This window comes from Drosophila biarmipes, chromosome 3L, assembly GCF_025231255.1.
Source record: "Drosophila biarmipes strain raj3 chromosome 3L, RU_DBia_V1.1, whole genome shotgun sequence".
NCBI classification, from domain to species: Eukaryota; Metazoa; Arthropoda; class Insecta; order Diptera; family Drosophilidae; genus Drosophila; species Drosophila biarmipes.
The window spans coordinates 2,762,639-2,782,488 of record NC_066613.1 but is presented as its reverse complement, the minus strand read 5'-3'; the positions used below and the strand labels follow the sequence as shown (position 1 = coordinate 2,782,488).

Here is a 19,850-nt window from a genome sequence, read left to right as displayed (position 1 = left end):
AATTTAATACGAATTTCAGAACTAATTAAAAAATGTTATTTCCAAGCTTAGAAGGTTATATGATAAAAAATACGAAGATATAATTTTTTTTAGTTTTTTCTCTGATAGTTTCTATGGGAGCTATAAGATATAGTTGTCCGATCCGGCTGGTTCCAAGTTATATACTACCGGCAATAGAAATAAGACTTTTGGAAAAGTTTCAGCCCGATAGCTTTAAAACTGAGAGACTAGTTTGCTAGAAACGGACGGACAGACGGACGGGCAAGATGGCTAGATCGACTCGTCTAGTGACGCTGATCAAGAATATATATACTATGGGCTGGAAATGTCTCCTTTACTGCGTTGCCAACTTCTGACAGAAATCATTATTCCCTCTGCAAGGGTATAAAAATGTATTGACTCTTTTTTATTTGGAAATGGTATCCAAGTATTACTGATTAAGGCCTTCCCTAACCAGTATTATTTTATTGACTGAAAAGTGAATTTCGAAAATTTAAAATCCTTTCCCTAAAAAATTTGTAAGAAAACATCGCTGAATATTTTGTCTCAATAAACCAATGCTAGATTCGCATTGAACCGAAAATTCGATGATCTGAAACAAGTCAAACATCAGGCGAATTTACAATTGGAGCAAACTTTTAAGTCCATTGCCGAACACTTACATGAACTTGTTAAAGAAAATAAAAAACAAAAATATCAAGTGTGAAAGATAGAATAAAAGTAAAGGCTTAAATAGTGTGTATGGAATTAAAGCAAAATTGTGAAGAAGTTGATAGTTTTGAAACCAACAACGACTACTTCAAAGGTTTTGCTTACATGATACTACATCACATAGTCTTAATGAATAAGTCGCACGCCTAAAAATTTGAATTGCACCAATAGCAGCGGTGTTACCCGTCTCAGTAAGTTACTAGTCTTAGTAATTAAATATTTTGAATATTAGACAAATTTTTTAAGGACAGGATTAAATTTTAATGTGTACAAATAGAAGGCACAAAAATGTATAAGGTCCATAAACATCATGTCTGTCAAAAAAATTTAAGAGACAGGCTAAGTTCTAACGGAATTAAGCTTTTAAAAAACGATGATTAAGTAAGGAAACAATATAATGACGAGAACCAAAATTTTTATGCCGGGCTTGTGAATTTTCAAAATGTATCTTAAATAGAAAACAATAGCCTCATCAAATGAATTATTAGATAATGTACAAAATAACATAATATAAACGGCTCTTTCTTGATATGCACGCCGGCAATTCATTAATCGCTTGGTTAAAATGAATCTCTCTTGTTAGATCATTCTCAATCGAGAAAAAGCCAATCCACACAATCGCTCCTGCCCCTTAAAGCTTTTTAATCAATTTTATTTTCGAAGAAGATTTTTTGTGGCTGGAACTGTACAGGAAGTGTCAGAAACATAATACAAGCGTTCATACAGCAGAGTTACTTGACGTTAAGGAAGTTTTTTCAATTAGGATCATTTTAGAAAAGTATTTTTACACTCCCAATCCGACTCATTATACCCGTTACTCGTAGAGTAACGAGTCGATCTAGCCATGTCTGTCCTTATGAAAAGGTAAAAGTGTCCGACCTGGCATGGGCGCAAGTTTCAGTGCCACACCCCCCTACACCAGCGTAACACTTTAGTGCCCACAGTGTTTATGATCAAAAATAATTTAACAGAAATGTATTTTTCTCATCATTACCTAGATTGATCTAAAAAAAGGTTCCGCGCTTACTCTAACGCCCTCAAAAATCTGTAGCGCCTACCGGATTTAAATACGAAAAAATGTCAACTAAATGTATTTGACTCATAAATACCTATCGATTGAACTAAATAAAAGTTTGCTACGACCACATAACATATAATGAAATAGCGGGTAGATGAGAGATCGAAAAGCTTCGATCGGCCATTTTTGAACTTAAAAGAAAATGTGGCTGAATGGGGTGGGATTGTGCAAAAATTATATTTGAAATCAATATATAAGAAATTTTAACATCCAATATTTTAGGTTACTCTTAAACTGCAAATATTTTAGGGAAATCTTGTTCTCTTAGAGTCTGATATCTTCGATTTTGTTCTGTTAGACCAATTATCTTATTAAATGATAGTTAACGTTATTTAGTATTGCCAAACTTATTGTTTGATAATATACCAGTAAGTTTAAAAAAGAATTTAAAAATAAAAACAGATCATTTCTTTATTGTTTTAACGTGTTCTATGTTTTATTGCCAAAAAAATAACAATAATGCATTGACTTTGTAAGATTTTAATTGATCAGAATATTAGCTTTAGAAATTTGATATGTTTAAAAAAAAGAAAATGAAAGAAAATATAATGTTTAAGTATAAAAGTTGCGCATCTCTATAGTATTTTCTTATTCTCTTTTTCCTCTATGCTTTTCCTCTATGTTCCTATGTAACGGGCGTTTTTTTAGAGGTATAGAACTTTAAGTTGCAATAAAACAACGATGGATTATTCGATTGGCTCGACTTTTTTTTATTCGAATAATCTTGTGGCATTACATTTTATATATGATTTCTGACTTATGACCGCCACGACTGGCTCGGATGTAGTCCAATTTGTAGGTCCTATTTAAAAAAAAAAAAAAAACACCCGTTATAATTCACCCAGTAGTGTCGTGTGCGCACTTAATTTTGGCGTTCTTACTTTTACTTGGTATCGGCTCAATTTCAGCATTGACAAAGTTTATCGCCAAATTAAAATATGTACGTGTTAAATAGAAAAGTTAAGTGATCAGAATTATGATATGTGGAGTATTCAGATGCGACGTGTTCTGGTAGACCAAGAACTTCGGAGCATCGTCATAGAATAATGTGAGGAGTTGAATAACTCCACACAAATCCCAGCAGCAGGTGGCCGGCCGCTCACCAGGTACGCGGCGAATTTGCGTAGTGGCGGCGCGGCGAAGAGCGATGGAAGAACGAGAGAGTTTGGAGATCGAGGACGGAGAACGAGAGAGTTTGGAGATCGAGGACGGAGGACGTGAGAGTTGGAGAACGTGGGAGTTTGGAGAGCAAGAGAGTTTGGAGACAAGGGAATTTGAATTTGAAATCGTGAGCTCGGGGGTAAGCCTGTCGAGCCCAAGTGTACCTCGCGAATGTTTCCGGCGTGAGCCCAGTGCGCCAAGTGGAGTTGAGCAGGTCCTAGCGCGATCAGCCAGAAGGGAGAGAAGTCCCGGAGCGGCGCGAAAGAACCCCGAGAGTAGCGAGCCAGAAAGGAGAGAAGTTGCGGAGCGGCGCAACAGAACCCCGAGAGTAGCGAACCAGAAGGGAGAGAAGTCCCGGATCGGCGTATGCCCACGAACCCAGCATAGAAGCCAAGAGGTACAGCCACTCTGTCAGGAGCAGTTCGCAGGACATCGCCACCAGCAAGCAGGACACAACACCGCAACAGACACGCAAGGAGAATCGAGAATCGGACAGTACGCGAAAGGGTGAGGCTAGGGTGGAACGTTCGTTTACACGAGGCACAGAAGCGAAGTGAGGAGCGAGGCAGCTTCCTGGCTGCGTTCCACCTCCTTTTTCACTGAACTACTGGGCGGTCACGTTTATATAAATTTGGTGGGACGAACACACACAATCTACTGAGCTAGCCGCACAAATACCGTAGCAAGCAGAAACCAAAGAAAATAGTTCGTTACAATAAGAATCTTTATAAAGACACTGGTTTTGTTATTGTATTGGAACCTAACCAATAATTTTTGTGCTGAGAAATCGAACTTATAATTATGTTGGCTCTAACCAGAGGTTGGGTAGAGGTTCAGGCAGAGCAAATGGAGTCTCTATATAGTTTCTTACTATTATTATTCCTATGAAACATTAGCATGACCCCACAATCTTGGTCTTTCAAAATTCAAGCTGTAAATCTATCAGTCGAGCTTTAATACTGTAGGAAAAACTTTTTCTTTTCAGGAATCTCTAGAATCCGCATATCCAAAAATATTTTTTATACCCTTGCAGAGGGTATTCTGATTTCAGTAAAAGTTTGCAACGCAGTGAAGGAGACTTTGCCGTATATAATTTCCACGAACCATTTCTAGCTTTCCATGATAAATGGATCGTCCTGGGTATAGGTCCCATTCAAACTTGTGTTTCATTACCCACAGGTTCCGCGGAATAGCTATGAATACTAAAAACCGATAATTGTCCACATATTTAATTATGTGAAAAAAAGTGCCTATATTGAACTATTGCACTATAAGCAACTTCTTGGGCCACATTTCTTTTTACATTTAAGTAGAGATATAAATAGAGTTTCACATAGTTTAACCTTAATCTTTACACCGTTTCTTAGGTAGTTTAATTTTTGTTAACATGAATGTAAAGGTGCACTTTTGCGCACTTTCGTTGTAATTCATCTTTTAAGATCACAACCTCAGGTATATCATATTGCCAAATTTTGAGTTCTTAGGGACCCAGAGTGCGAAAGAGTAATATGTTATAAAAAGATTGTGCAGATGCGAGGTAAAATATTAAGAAAAAAGGACAAGTCTTGTGCTTTAAATTGTAGATCAAATGAACATCTTATCACTGTAGACGGCAGTCCACGTAGTGACGAAGCGAACCAGGAGGGTTTGAGAAGGAGACAACTATATATACACGAAGAATTGAAAATCTAGAGTAATTTTCCAATGATTTCCAGAAAAATTAATAAACTGGATCTTTTGGGGTCGGTGGGAATAATTACCCCCGCCAATAACCAAGTTTTATTTCCAATAAGTAAGTGTCGAATGACACCAATAACTCTCAAAATCAGATGCTCCGTTAAAAATTAAAAAAAAAAAAACAACATTTTGAGGGATTTCCCCAAACGGAAAAATAATTCTGTTTGTCCCAAATTGATACTTTAGGATCCTGGAAAATTTAGATGATGTTAAACAGCTCAATACAAGAAACATTAGCTCTGCCACTTTGGAAAAAACTGCACAGAAAAAAAATAATATTATATGATATGTCACATATCAATTTTATATGATCGAAAATGTTTGAATGTAAGCCAAGTCGAATTTCGATTAGGTCTATTTTGCTTCCACTTACGTAATTAACGCCGCCATATTGCTCTATCCTCTCTTTTTCGATGTCAAGAAATATTCGAAAAGAAAGAATTCGGTCAAATTTAATTTTTTGGTATCAATTTGACAATATTACATGGTAAAAATGATATTTGTCGAAAAACTCAAACTTACTATGCGCTTATCAAATTGATCTTGACGCATTTTTTTCTGTGTGTATTTTGGTAAGAGAGCTATAAATACCTTAATTTTGTACAACAACGAATCCCAGCAGGAGTAAAAGCAAATGGCCGGCCGCTTACCAGGTAAGCGGAAAACAATTCGCGAAGAGGAGAGGAAGAGAGTTTGGAGAACAAGAGAATTCGGAGATCAAGCTTTGAGAGGAAGAGAGTTTGGGTACCACGGTTGAAGAACATGAAAGTTTGGAGACCAAGTTTAAAGAAGAAGAAGAGAGTATTGAGTCCAATTTGGAGAACAAGAGAGTTTGGAGACCAAGGTTGGTGGAATGAAAGTTTGGAGACTTGTCGGGCTGAGCGAGAGTGCCGTGACTTTTAATGCTGCCGTGAACTTTGGACCAGGAGCAGCGGAGCGCCACACAGGCATGCCACATGCATTATGGGAAACCGGGGCAGGGCAGGACCTAGGTTGGAAGCTGTGCATAAAAGACAAATGGGTCAAACTGTAGCCACGGATTTTGGGATCATATAAAGACGCAGGGCGCTGGCAGCATCATCAAACTATCACTATCAAGATCAGTCAAGTTTTCAAAGAGACAAAGAGTCAGACAATCAAATAAACTATAAGGGAACCACAAAAAGACGAGTCGTGGGAGCCTACAAGGAGCGAGTTTAAGCAGTAAGGGCTTGCGACAAGAAACCGTGAGCTCGGGGAGAAGCCTGTCTAAACCTAGTAAACCTCGACCCAAGCAAGTGGTAGCTGAGCAGGTCCTGGCGCGATCGGCCAGAAGGAAGAGCCGTCGATCAGTACGGTCTCAAGTGGAGTTGTCCAGGAAATCCTATGGCTTCGACTTGAAGTCCCGAAGCGACGTGTCCTGGCGTATGCCCGAGACCCCGAGTACGAAGCCACAGCAGTTCGCGGACAGAAAGCAAGACACCACTTCGCGACAGCCCCGTGAATTCTGTCCTTTCTCACTGAGCTACTGGGAGGTCACGTTTGTATAAATTTGGTGGAACGAACAGACAATCTACTAAGCCAGCCGCATGAATCTCGTAACGAGCAGACCACAAAACGTGCCCAACGTGTTTGTCGCAGTAAAAAGCAACTAAAACAGAATGGAAATAATAAGATCTACCGCTTTAAGAAGGACCAGATACGACGGGCCCTTCCAGGTCATGGATCTTGCGTCTCTTGTTATCTAGAAAATACAACACTAAATCACAAAAAGCAAATAGCGAACCACGTCCAAGTAAGTGAGCTTAAACAGCAAAAAACGCAAAACACAAGCGAGCAGCTACAACAAGCAGACACAACAGACGCAAGATAACATTGAAATTCCAAGGGAGAGAGTATGTGAGGTTGAGCACATACACGGTGTCGCGGGGAGAGGGCAAGAGGTAAAGTCAGGTTGGAAAAAAAGGGGAAGAGCTATAAATAGCTAAAATGCATACACCCTTAACTTGTGAACAACTAAAGCTGCACGCTTTTGCCATATGTCACTTGAAAGGTATTTTGAAATACTATTTACGTCCTTGAAACATGATTTTTCTTAATACCTCCGTTTAAAAATTTTAGGCGAAAGTTTTTTTATTCCGATTTTTTCAGCTTTTTCTCTGATTGTTTCAAAATAGATTTAGAGCTGTATAGTTCTTGAGACTCCTTTTAAAAGTTATTTATAAAATAATTTACCAATTCCGAACATTGCCTGAGCATTCAACATTTTTTGAGCATATCCAAACGCTATTTGAAATCTGCAATCTTACCATTTATGATGGTAAAAAGCCTAACATAAGAAACTTTAGTTCTACCACTTTTGGAAAAACTCTCTAGTTTGGTGGGAAAACCGGGTTAAATAGCTCAAATTCATACACCTTTAACTTGCAAACTACAAAAGCTTAAGAGTTGTGCTTTATGTCCTTAGAAAGGCAATTTGAAATACTATTTTCGTCCTTCAAACATGATCTGTCTAAATCCCATCGCTCAAAGATTATGAACAATTTTGTAAACTTTTAACGATTTTGAGCTAAGCAATAAAGTGTATTTACATTGACATTCCTGAACGTTTTACAAGCAACACATTGTTGTATAAAGTCACTTTTTAAAATTTTCATTCGACAAAATTCGCCACTAGCTGCTTCAGCGTTTAGCATTTTTTTTCGTATCCTTTCATTTTAGGGTCTTAAAATCTTTTAATTTTTTTTTAACAGTTCCACATAAGAATTTTGAATTCTATGACTTTTGTGAAAGTAAATGAATTATATGATTTATTTCAAAACAAAAACTTCTGATATCACACAAAAAGAAGATAAAACAAGGAAGAACGCTATAGTCAAGTGCCTCGGCTATCAGATTCCCGTTTCTCAGCTTAAGTGAGCGGCAATCAGATTTAAGCGTTTAAACCGTTTGTGGGTCAATCGACGGTATTGACGAGACGAATACATTTTAGGCTTATGGGCGTTAGATCCGTCGATGGGTATTGATAAGACAAACACATTTTAGTTATAATTTTTTATAAAAATGTGTGATGTAAAAGAAATCATGTTTATACCCGCTACTCCTGCTGTCTTGAAAAGCACTAGAAGGCAGTGAAAGAACCAAAAGTTCGTATCCGTAATAACTTTACAGCGCTGTAAAGTCTTAGCTATGACTAACACTTAATTGGGGAGAACCTTGCGCCTATTGCTATTTTTTTTTTTTTTAATTTTTTACAGTATTCCAATTTTAATGCTTTCACCTTAACTTAACTTTTTATACCCTTGCAGAGGGTATTGCAGGTAGTATACAAGTCGGAACCAGCCGGATCGGACAACTATATCTTATAGCTCCCATAATAACCATCTGGGAAAAAATTTAAAAAAAATTATATCTTTGGTTTTTTAACATTACCTTTCTAAGCTTGGATATAACATTTTTAAATTAGTTCTGAATTTCGAATTATATTTAATCAAAGCGATCTGCGATCTGATGACCTGCTCACTCACTCAGCGGAATTTTCTTGCTAACAGCGCAGGAAAGGGCAAACAAAACTTACGTATAGTCTATGGAAAAAATTATAGTTCGGATTCTTTGAGGTCGGAAATAGCTTACATTTACATTATGGGGCATTTGACCACTTTTGTTGGCAATATTAGAAACATTGAAAGATATCGGGATGAAACTTCACCATATTGTTTTTTGTAATTTTATGCAACATATATATGAAAATGGATTGGATATATCACTTTTAAACCCGTTACTCTTAGAGTAAAAAGGTATACTAGTTTTTTTAGAACATGCTGTAACAGGTAAAAGGAAGGAAGCCACTACCACAGTTGTATATGGTTTGTCTCATTAAAACCTTACGATTGACCTAAAAAAATATTTGCCACGCCCACTCCAACGCCCTTAATCGAATAAAACGCTTTAAACAGTCTGCTCCCTACATAACATAAACCAAAAAAGCTGGTAGGTGGCGCTTTACAATATTCCTTTGCTACTTATATAACTCCATTTTTATTTTGCTCCCTCAAGCTGATTATTTATTCTTTGAATGAACTTACTTAAAGCCTACAAAATAAATATGTTGTGCTTGCCGGCTATGCACGGGCATCCGTTCAGATGCTGTGTAAGCAGTTTGGCCAGAGCGAGCTCTTGGACGATCGGTCGCCGCCGTCGCCAAGTTGACTTATTTAACATATATATATTCTTTATCAGCATCACTAGACGAGTTGATCTAGCCATGTCCGTCTGTCCGTCCGTGCGTCTGCCCTTCCGTCTGTCCATCCGTTTCTACGCAAACTAGTCTCTAGTTCGGGAAGTCACTACGGCGACTCTTCTTGAAGTGAATCCGATGAGTGCCGCCGAAGTGGCACATTTGGCATATCGGAAGTGCTGCATACTACTTTTATTTATGTCCAGCTCCGGTCACACGAGAAATTTAATAATAACTATTTCTAAAATAAACAGAAGCAATATTTCCTTTATATATAAAATAAAAATAAATTTGGAGGAATTACCTTTTATAATCAGGTGGAGGATCTTTGAATGCTTATTTCATTGCAATGGAGCCAGGTAATGTGAAAATATCTTGAAGTAAACGTACAGCCTCACGTAAATTCGCACTGTTCGTTGAGTTGGGTATTTTAAAGTGTTATACAATTTAAAAAATTCCGAAAAACCAAGCAACTCACAAATTTTATACAAAACTGAACTGGTCACTAGCAATTTGCGAAGTAAACTGACGCTCGGTCGAAAAACAACAGCGTAGGTAAAAAGGGAGAGAAATTTTCAAAATAAAAGGGTAACGGCAATTATCGTGTCCTCTTTTTTCCCAGTAACTTTGTTTTTGCATCATCTATCTATCTTCCAGAAGTGTCTCAGAAGATACTTCTTCGCGATCGCGACCCTTTATGTTTTTGTAAAATGTGTGCTATCGTCTAACTATCGTCCAGAAGTGTCTCAGAAGTTACTTCTTCGCGATCGCGAACCTTGTTGTTTTTGTAAAATGTGTGCTATCGTCTATCTATCGTCCAGGAGTGTCTTAGAAGTTGTTGTTTTTGTAAAATGTGTGCTATCGTCTATATATCGTCTAGCAGTGTCTTAGAAGTTACTTCTTAGCGATCGAAATGTGTGCTATCGCCTTTCTATCGCTCAGAAGTGACTTAGAAGTGACTTCTGGACGATAGGCGATATAATTATTCCCGTCGGGATATGTGCCACTTCGGCGACACTTCGCCCAGTTGCGACACTTCTTGAAATGACTTCCGCTTATTGGACCCATATGGACGAAGAAGTCGTTATGAACTAAGAAGCGATCTGGATAAATATATATTTATATTTTATATAACAAAAAAGGAAGTTAACTTCGGCAAGCCGAAGTTTGTTTACCCTTGCAGTTATAAGAAATAATCCACTTTAGTAACACCATGTACAATTTTTAAGGCTTGTTGCTGTATTCAGTGATATTAAAAATTGAAAATTGTTTCGTTCTTTTTTAGGACCATTTTTTTGACATCAAAATTCTTAAAAATGTAGGAAGTTATATTCAGAAAATTAAAAAATAATATGTCAAAAAGCCCCAAAGCTATAATTTGTTGTATATTATTTCCCACCAATTCTCCTATCGTTCCTTTGACAGATAAAATTTAACCAATTAAAAAATGTTATTTCCAAGAGTAGGAGGTTATATGTTGAAAAATACCGAAGATATAATTGTTATACCTTTGCAGAGGGCATAATGATTTCAATCAAAAGTTTGCAACGCAGTTAAGTTTCCGACCCCATAAAGTATATATAGTCCTGATCAGCGTCACTAGACGAGTCGATCTAACCATGTCCGTGTGCCCGTCCGCCTCTCCGCCTGTCCGTCTGTCTGTTCGTTTCTACGCAAACTAGTCCCTCGTTTTAAAGCTATCCGGCTGAAACTTTCCCAGAAGTCTTTTTTCTATCGCAAGTAGTAAATTAGTCGAAACCAGCCGGATCGGACAACTATATCTTATAGCTCCCATAAGAACTATCGGAAAATTCATATCGAAAAATTATATATGAAACAAATTATAGCTTTGGAGCTTTTTGACATATTATCTTTTAATATTCTGAATATAATTTCCTTTATTTTTAAGAATTTCTTTGTCAAAAAAATTGTCTTGAAAACGAATGAAAAAATTGTTTTCAGTGACAAGCCTTGAAAATTGTTCATGTTTTTCCTAAAGGTGATTATTTCTTATTCCTGTTTTATATTATTTTACCACTAATTTTCCGATCGTTCCTATGGCAGCTATAAGATACAGTCGTCCGATTTCGATAACATTTAATTCAAAATTCATAAACGTAGGAGGTTATATGTTAAAATACACCGAAGATATAATTTTTTCATAGTATTTTTCCACTAATTTTTCGATCATTCCTATGGCAGCCATATGATATAGTCGTCCGATTTCGATAAATTCATAACTAATTAAAAAATGTTATTTCCAAGCTAAGAAGGTTATACTCGTATGCTAAAAAACACCGAAGATTTAATTTTTTTTCCGGCTGGTTGCGACTTATATACTACCTGCAATAGAAAAAATACTTTTGGGAAAGATTCAGAAAGCTTTAAGACTAAGGCACTAATTTGCATAGAAACGGACAGTCAGACGGACAGACAGGAATGGCTAGATCGACTTGAGTTGTGATCATATTGTACGGATATATACATATGTATATATAGCAGAAACTTCGTTCCGACACACTTACACCTTTTTTTTAATCCTGTGCGATGAGATCTCGACGCTCCGTATCCAGGGTTTTGGAAAACGTTTTTATTGGTTTATATATGTATACACGTGCGATATTTGCTGTTCACAAAAACATAACACGAAAATTACCTTACACATAAACAAAGGACTATAGCTGTATAAATATGTGGGTGCTTTGTGAGGCGATCACTCCATAATTACATAATACCCTAGATAACATTTCGAGCTTAACGAGACCAACGACGAATAACCCATATGAAGAAGCAAAGATGAAACACGAGAAGACCCAGAGAAAAGGCGAGAAGACGATGAGTAACGATGGATGAGTTGAGTGTGGGCTTTTGACGAGTGCGTTTCGAAGACGTTGGCCGAAAGGCGAAAAAGACGCCTAAATTTCAATTCACCATTGCTCATTTCCATATCTTATATTTAACCAAAATTAGACAATAAGTACTCAAAAAATCACGAACAATGCATCGAACAGGACATTCACAGCGGCACACGTCACTTATCGGTTCTACTTCACTTGCATTGAAAAATGCATGCACTTGCTGTTTGTTTGTTATTGTTGGTAGTGATTCACTTTTGTTTGCAAATAAGTCGGAAGTTCGTATATAAGTCGGAAGCAGCTGGATCGGACAACTATATCTTATAGATCCCATAGAAAAATTGGAAAAAGAATTAACAAAATTACATCTTTGGTGGTTTTTAAAATATATCCTCCTACGCTTAGAAATAACATTTTTAAAATAATTTTAAATTTCGAATTAAATTAAATTATCAAAAGTGGACGACTATATAGCTATATAGTTGCCAAAGAAACAATCGGAAAATTGGTGGAAAATTAATATGAAAAAATTATATCTTTGGTGTTTTTAAACGCTTTACGCTTGGAAACAACATTTTTGAATTAGTTCTTTAGAATTTAATTTATCAAAATCTGACGACTGTATAAATCGGTGGGAAAGTAATATGAAAAAATTATATCTTTGGTGTTTTTTAAAATAAAACCTCCTTAGCTTGGAAATAATATTTTATAAATAGTTCTGAATTTCGAATTTAGTTTAATAAAAATCTGACGGTTGTAAATAGCTGTCATAAGAGCGATCTGAAAATTTGTGGGAAAATAATATGAAACATTTTTTGACATATTATATTATAATATTGGAAACATCATTTTTTTATTTTAAATATAATACAAATCGGACGAGTCCAACATATAGCTTCCAAGGAAACGGTAAAATAAATAATGAAACCATTTTTTCTTAATATCATTGAAGTTAGCAATAATTCTTACAAATTTAGCATGGTGCTACCAACGATTATTTCTTATATCTGCAAGGGTATACAAACTTCGGCTTGCCGAAGTTAACTTCCTTTCTTGAACTTACATTACCTATTTATGTGACGAATATATTCGTATGCAGTTTTATAAAATGGCTATATAATCCTAGAACGTAACGACTCTTCGTGCGCTTTTCATCATGTAGGACTGTATGGTTTTAAATGAAGCCGTATTTTTTGACTTCGGAAAAGATTCCTTAAAGTTTTTTCGAGTTCGATTTGATTAAAGCCTGATATTAGGTCAATGCATGAAAAGTATTTTGCTCTACCTAGTTGATCTACAATGTCATCAATTCTGAGGACTGTTATTAAATAACAGTTTCTTATCAATCTTACGGTAGTCAAATGCTAATGGCCATTTATTATGGTCCGAGTCCGGAACAGATTTCTGTAGAACTAACAATAATGGGCTGTTATAGCAGGTACAGATGGCTCTACAACTAATTAACTTTTGAACCAGTTTTTTTTTATAAAAATATCAAACTTTATAATACATAAAAATGACTACAAGTTATAGTAGTTATCATAGGTTTAAAGGTTTCTTTTACAGTGTGAAGGGAGTTTGTCGGCAGTTGAAATAATACTGACTTTTCTTTATTTTTAAATGTTGCGTTTTCTATATCGTATTTCGAATGTTGACCATATCTAAATTATTATTTTTAATCTGTTCATGTTCACAATATTTGGTCCCTTCTTTGGTTCTGAGCTTATCAGCATATTTGTGAGGTAACCCCTAATTGATTTAAGATGATTCGTTTTGAGAGTGAGCCTTAAGCTGAGATAAAGCAATATTGTGACCGATCAGATACTGGTTGCATAAGTGGCTTGAAGATGTTAAAAAAGGGCGTGGCAAACTTTTTTTTTAGGTCAATCGATATGACTAAACCAAATATTAAAATTATATATTTAAACGTTGAAACTGTAAGAGCCACAATTTAAGGCGACATATTGGTTTATTTGCTGACCATATTTGTAGCTTTTACAATTTTCGAGACATAAGCGTTCATAAAAACAGTCGCACAATTTTGTGCGGTTATTGGGCATTCCCAATACTTCTCAATACCCATTTTAATATTCTTATTCCGATTGGGTTCATTTTAACATTAAAGTGCGATCGCGGGAGGACGGAGTACTTTTGCTTCAGCGCATTATATCATGTCCACTCAAACGCCTATAACCCTTACAACACTTTGGCACGTACAATTTTTATGCCAAAAAAAATGTTTACTTAAGTGTATTGATCAACATATAGGTGCAATACACTTTAGCAAACAGCATGCTAAGACCCACAATCCAGCTTTTATATGGCTAGATCGACTTGGCATGTGATATATATATGGAGTCATTTTGCAGACCGTTAGAAATTTATTTTTATATATTGACATACTTCTTTAACAAAAAATTTATTCAAAAATATAAAACTAATATTTATAATTCTTATGTTTTTATAGAACAACTGGACCGCATTGAAGAAGGAATGGATCAAATAAATGCTGATATGAGAGAAGCAGAAAAAAATTTAAGTGGAATGGAAAAATGTTGCGGAATTTGTGTCCTTCCGTGCAATAAGTTAGTATATTTTTATACCAACACTATTTTCATAATACTAACCCATTTTAGCTCACCCAGAATAGTGTCATTCCACATATTACATAGAAAGGGGGTCATATACAAAAAATTGTTCGCTGCCTAAAGTTTCTATTAAAAGAATTCTTCAAAAATATATTTGATTTTTTGGAAATGATTTGACATTTCCATACGGAAAATATTGTCTCATTTTTAAACTATGTCAATGTCACATTTAAGTAATCATAAGAACATAACTTTTTGCTGTTACTTTTAGTTTTCTTTGAAAAACGTTCAGCATGAACCAGTTTTCCCTTCAAGATGAGGAGGAAACACAAAGGAGAATTTCTAAAAAGTTCGTTGTTTATAATAAGTGATAAATGGGCTCAGAATAGTATTAAACTACCAGATTGCTTACACTAATGGTATAACAGGATTGCTATTATATATGCAATTCACTTGTTTTAATATTGTTCTACTCTATGTTATAAGAACAGGGGATATTAATCTGCTCTGGTCACTCTATCCTATCCTCAAGAGTGCAGATGGTTTCTCGAAAGAACTTAAAGGAGAGCCCAAATAAAATAAAATAATATAAAATAATAAATAATATAATAAACTTAGTGCGAAATTTATCCTGACAAACTGCTTTTGCTGTTTTCTTAAATATTTTATTTATACACATCTTTTACACTTGCGCTCAAATCAATTGTTGAAACACTTTTCACGCTTCAACAACACCTTCTGTCGACGATAATCGAGGACCATATATTTTTCGCTTGATGTGTGGGAATGCAGATGATGCTTGTGGTATCAAGCATGATATTTGATGCTTGTGCTATTAGAACCAGTTTTAATGAAAAAACGAGCTCATAACGTAGTGAATTTTTTTTTTTTGCATACATATATTACATCTCCTTAAATACGTTCTTTCTTAAGACGTTGGGCCGTTCTTAAGGCGGATGAACCAAACAAAATCTAGGTCGCTTCTTAATGTTTTCGTCCATGATAACTAATGCTGTAACAACAGTACATATTACATCATTCCTTTCTTCGTTATAGAAGTTCAAAATCCATTGTATTCGATGTTTATCATTTTTTGCTTGTTTTCAAGCCAGTGTCACCGTAAATTTATACGCAGATATTACCACATTTATCAAGACTGGACTCTCAAGAAATAACCCTTCAGTTCCGAAAAAACATTTCCCTTGGAAATGCCCTTGGGATTGCGGAGGGACATGTCCAGTTGCACATGGGAGAACACAGGACTACGCATATAGAAAATTGTTTTTTCCAGGGGTAAAAGCAAAGGAAACTTTCTCGAAGTGCCTTCGGATTTCTCTTGTTCCTTATACTCATTTGTTGAATGGCCTGCCCCCTGCAAGGGAAATGTCTCAGGGAAATCACTTCGGCTCTTTTTAAATTTTTCCAACATTCACTTCGAAATTCTTGATTTTTTTATTGAGTTTTCACCATTCCAAAAATTGAATTTAAAATATATACGTATTCATTTACATTTTACTGTATTTTATTTTAATTATATCATTTACATTTTTTTGTGGAATCAGAGTTATTGTTTGTAAATTTATGATTTTCTTTTGATAATTCGTTTTTAATGTTTGTTGTTGCTTTTCTTAAACTTTGTCCGGTCCTTGGAATACCTGTCTAACTCTCAAAATATGACTTTTATTTATAAATTAAAATGTGTCGCAGTGCACAATTTAAAAAGCCGCTGCTTTCCTTATCATAACTCGAACAGAATGCACCAGGTCTTCTTTTTCTTTTGTTTTCTTTATGAACATAACGAAAAGGCGCAAAACAAAAGGGCCTGCCGAAGGTTGTCCCTCTAAGATCCGCGGGCAGGCAGATTATAAAAAAAAAGAAGTAAGCTCCGATGGTAATCTCCGAAGACCTGCGTCTCTTTTTTGCCGGGCCGCTTTCGTCGGAAGTCTTCTACGCTGCTCCGAATTCTCTTCTGACGTCAACAGCAGCATACAGTTGAATCTAACGCTTAAATCTATATACTGGCCACATAATTACTTATTGCATTGCGCTAACAATCCCGCATTGCCGTATGTACATCTCCATCTACCTTTCGCTCTCCTTAGCTGAGAAACGGGTATTTGATAGTTGAGTTCTTCGTTTTAGTCAGTGAAGTGAAAGCTTTTAGCCATGCTAGTAAAAATTGTTTGACTTGAACTAACTACCAGTTAAAAGCCGCCTTTTCTTTGAAAAAATATAAAACTTTTAATACAAATAACAATGAACGCTGCAATGCAGGCAGTGGTGCTGCTCTTATTTAACCTGGTCTCCGTAGCCTTCCAACTGCAAGTATGTACATAAATTTATTTATTGCTGTAAACGTTTGAACGATAGTAATTTTCAATGATTAAACTATGTTCTCAAATGAGGCAAACGTCGCGCAGATGCTGCAGAAAATTTCAGACGAGGATTTCCTTGATGCCACCTTTGTGCAGAGCATTAGGATAATCTATGACTTGGTTCAATACCATTCTGATGGTTACGAGATTCTTTTAAATTCTTTATTCTTCTTCTTCCTTTTTTATTTCCATACAGTTATTAAGTGAGCATTTTAAATTTCTTCAAGAAATTTTGTAAGAAAAAATTTTTTTTTTTCTATTTTATGATGTTAAACCTTTACTGAAAATTATATTCACACAAACCAATTCTTTATTTTTACTTTACTGATCTGGGCTCGGGTCAAAATGAGATTCCCTCTCCCATCTTAAATGAAATCCAATGAACCTCAACCAGGAACTTTTTTTTTAACTTTAGAACTTAAATTTATGTTTAGATTAAAAGCTTAAGATAAATCTGTCGCATCTCATTGTGAAATTCAATTATGGCGGACCCTTGAAACGCAAAATGCGAAATTGATTGGGATTCCAACGGAAGCTGATGTTTATATTAATTTTGATTTGTTTAACTTTGCTGGGGAACCTAGATCGGACCTCAAAGCCAAAGGCAAAGACAAACCAAATGCGGAGATTGAAATTATTGTTTATAAAAGCCATAAGCGGCCTGTTTTCATGGGTTGGATAACTCTACCCCTTCTAAAATGGATCGTCCCGATTCAATATGTAATTCATTTAATTGATCTGTTAATTATGCTATAAAACTTTTCCTGCTTAATGGATTTTTCTGGCTCTGGCCGTTGTTTTTTGATTACAAATATAATATAGCATTTTTGTATTTTATAATAAGTAAAAAATCAAATAGTGATTAAAATTATTAAAGAAAAGGTAAATGATATTTTAGTATGATTAGTTTTAATAAAAGGATTTAAATTTGTATATTATCTAAAAAGGGTTCCGAGTTATTTGATAAAATGTAGTCGAATATTTCATAATTTTTGAAGTGGTTCGTAGTTATGTAGTCAAGACTTTTGTTTTCCAAATTGGTATAGGAGATATTATTAATTTTGGTTGAACCATTAAATGTTCTTAAATATGAACTGTTTTAAATGGGAGTTGTTAACAATTCTGTTACCATTTTTAAGAATGACACCATATTGTATGATGTCTATTAACTATTTTTTTCTCTTATTTTTTTACAAGTTGATTTCTCACTATTTAATAATCCGGTAAAACATGATTTTTCCTTAATTAAAGTTCAAAAATTATTAAAAAGTTTTTTCTTAAAGTTAGACATTTCATAAAACATATTTGCGCATTTTGCGACTTGATTTCTTCATACTAGTTTCCCATCGATTTGAGAAATCGCTCTGGCTTGATATATTTCGCATCTGTTTTTTATTATTGGGTATTTTATATAAATTATTAAAAGTTCTTTATAAAATGCGATTTTAAAAACAGAGTTGTCCATTAAGACAGCGATAATTACTGTTTTTTGTTCGTGTTTTAATATTTTTATGATAACATCATTGTTTAACATTTTGGTATTAAAAACATTAACTTTTGAAAGTGTGATTGTGTCAATTAAATTGTGCATATCAAATGTTAATAATCGTAACGATGTTTTCGTATGGGTAAATCTTGATCAATAAAAGCATTTTTAAAATCATCAAAAAGAGATTTCTTTGAACAATTTGGAATTGATAAGATATTGCTTATTATTATTTCAATTAATTCATGGATTTTATTCTAAACTTTAATAAAATCATCATGATCCGGAGTTCCAGATAACCATTTCTAAACAGTGCCTAACTCATTTATTTTCCTTTTTGATCTATTTGAAACTATTTGTAATAAAATGAATTCGGTTACTTCTAAGTCATATTTAATTTCCCATTGTGATCTTTTATTAGTAACCCTTTTTATATTACAGATTCCAAGTAAATTATTACTTAATAATAATTTACTTTAGTTACGTGAAATAAATCTGCGTATGTGTCATAAGCCAATACGTCTTTACAGTGGCGGATTTACCGAGTAGGCAACATAGGCAGCTGCCTAGGGCGACAAATTTTTAGGGGCGGCAAAAATCGACAGTTAATTTCGACTGTTCCGCAAACACTCGGAAATTCAAACGCACAATCATTATAACCGAAAATTACCGTGCGTTTAAATTTCCCGCGCGTTCGCGGCAGCCATCTTCGCGCCAATTCGCGAAGGTACGCTCCCGATGTGAACAGGCTCGTGTTATTTTTGTGAAGACATATGTGTGCAATATCGCGCAATCACATTGTTGAAAATGTGTCAATCGTAACAATTTCTTTTAGGTTTTCATCAATTTGAATTGAAAGATCCATGTATCGATAAAGAGAATAGTTATTTTTTAACTTTCAATAAAAATGAGTGACGGGCGAAATCGATTAAGCGGTGCCGAATATCGCAAGCAAGCCGCAAAAAGAAAAATAAAAGATGACGAGGTTATAGCAAAAACCTAAAAACTCTCCTCGTATTTCACGCTTCACGGAAGTCAAAGTGATGCCGGTAGTTCGAGTAGTTCGACCGTTGCTGAAAAAAGCCAAATTTCTGAAGAAACAACAGATTTCGCAGGTAAATTAAAATTTCGAATTCCATGAATTTTTGTTCCTCTATAATTTACTATTTTTTTAATTACTTTCTCATTATAATTGATTCAAGGTTATACTTCTGGTTTCTAGATTTTCTGTATATTTGTTAAAAAAAATTTGTGCGCAGATTAAAAAGTACATAACGTAAACATTTGAAAAATTGTTCATAATCTACGGAAGAGATAGCATCAGACGTTCATAACAAGTCGAAATTTTCATTTAGCGATGACCCTGCGGAATGGCTCATAAATGACGAATTACGTGATCATATCGCTAAGTATAATTATAAGAGAAATGAACAACTGGATTTTTCGCAGTCAAAAAGAGTGAAAAATAATATAACGCGGTCTTTGAATTCATACATGTTCGAAAGAAAACTTGTGAATGGTGAAAAAACTTCCCGTGTCTGGTTAGTATATTCTGTAAGCAAAGGATCGGTATATTGTGCTCCATGCCTTCTTTTTGGCGGTGAACCTGCTTTGTCTGACAAAGATGGATTCAGTGATTGGAA

The 19,850-nt window shown here is 35.1% G+C and overlaps 1 protein-coding gene across 6 annotated transcripts in view; it reads left to right on the top strand.

Moving 5' to 3' along the window:
• Positions 1-19,850, top strand: part of LOC108027473 (synaptosomal-associated protein 25) — a 299,679-nt gene that overhangs the window by 242,455 nt on the left and 37,374 nt on the right. For all 6 annotated transcript variants that reach the window (XM_050886294.1, XM_050886293.1, XM_050886295.1 and 3 more), the window contains one exon: positions 14,226-14,343. In XM_050886294.1, coding sequence (XP_050742251.1) covers positions 14,226-14,343 — 118 coding nt within the window. The remainder of the gene's footprint in view (positions 1-14,225; positions 14,344-19,850) is intronic.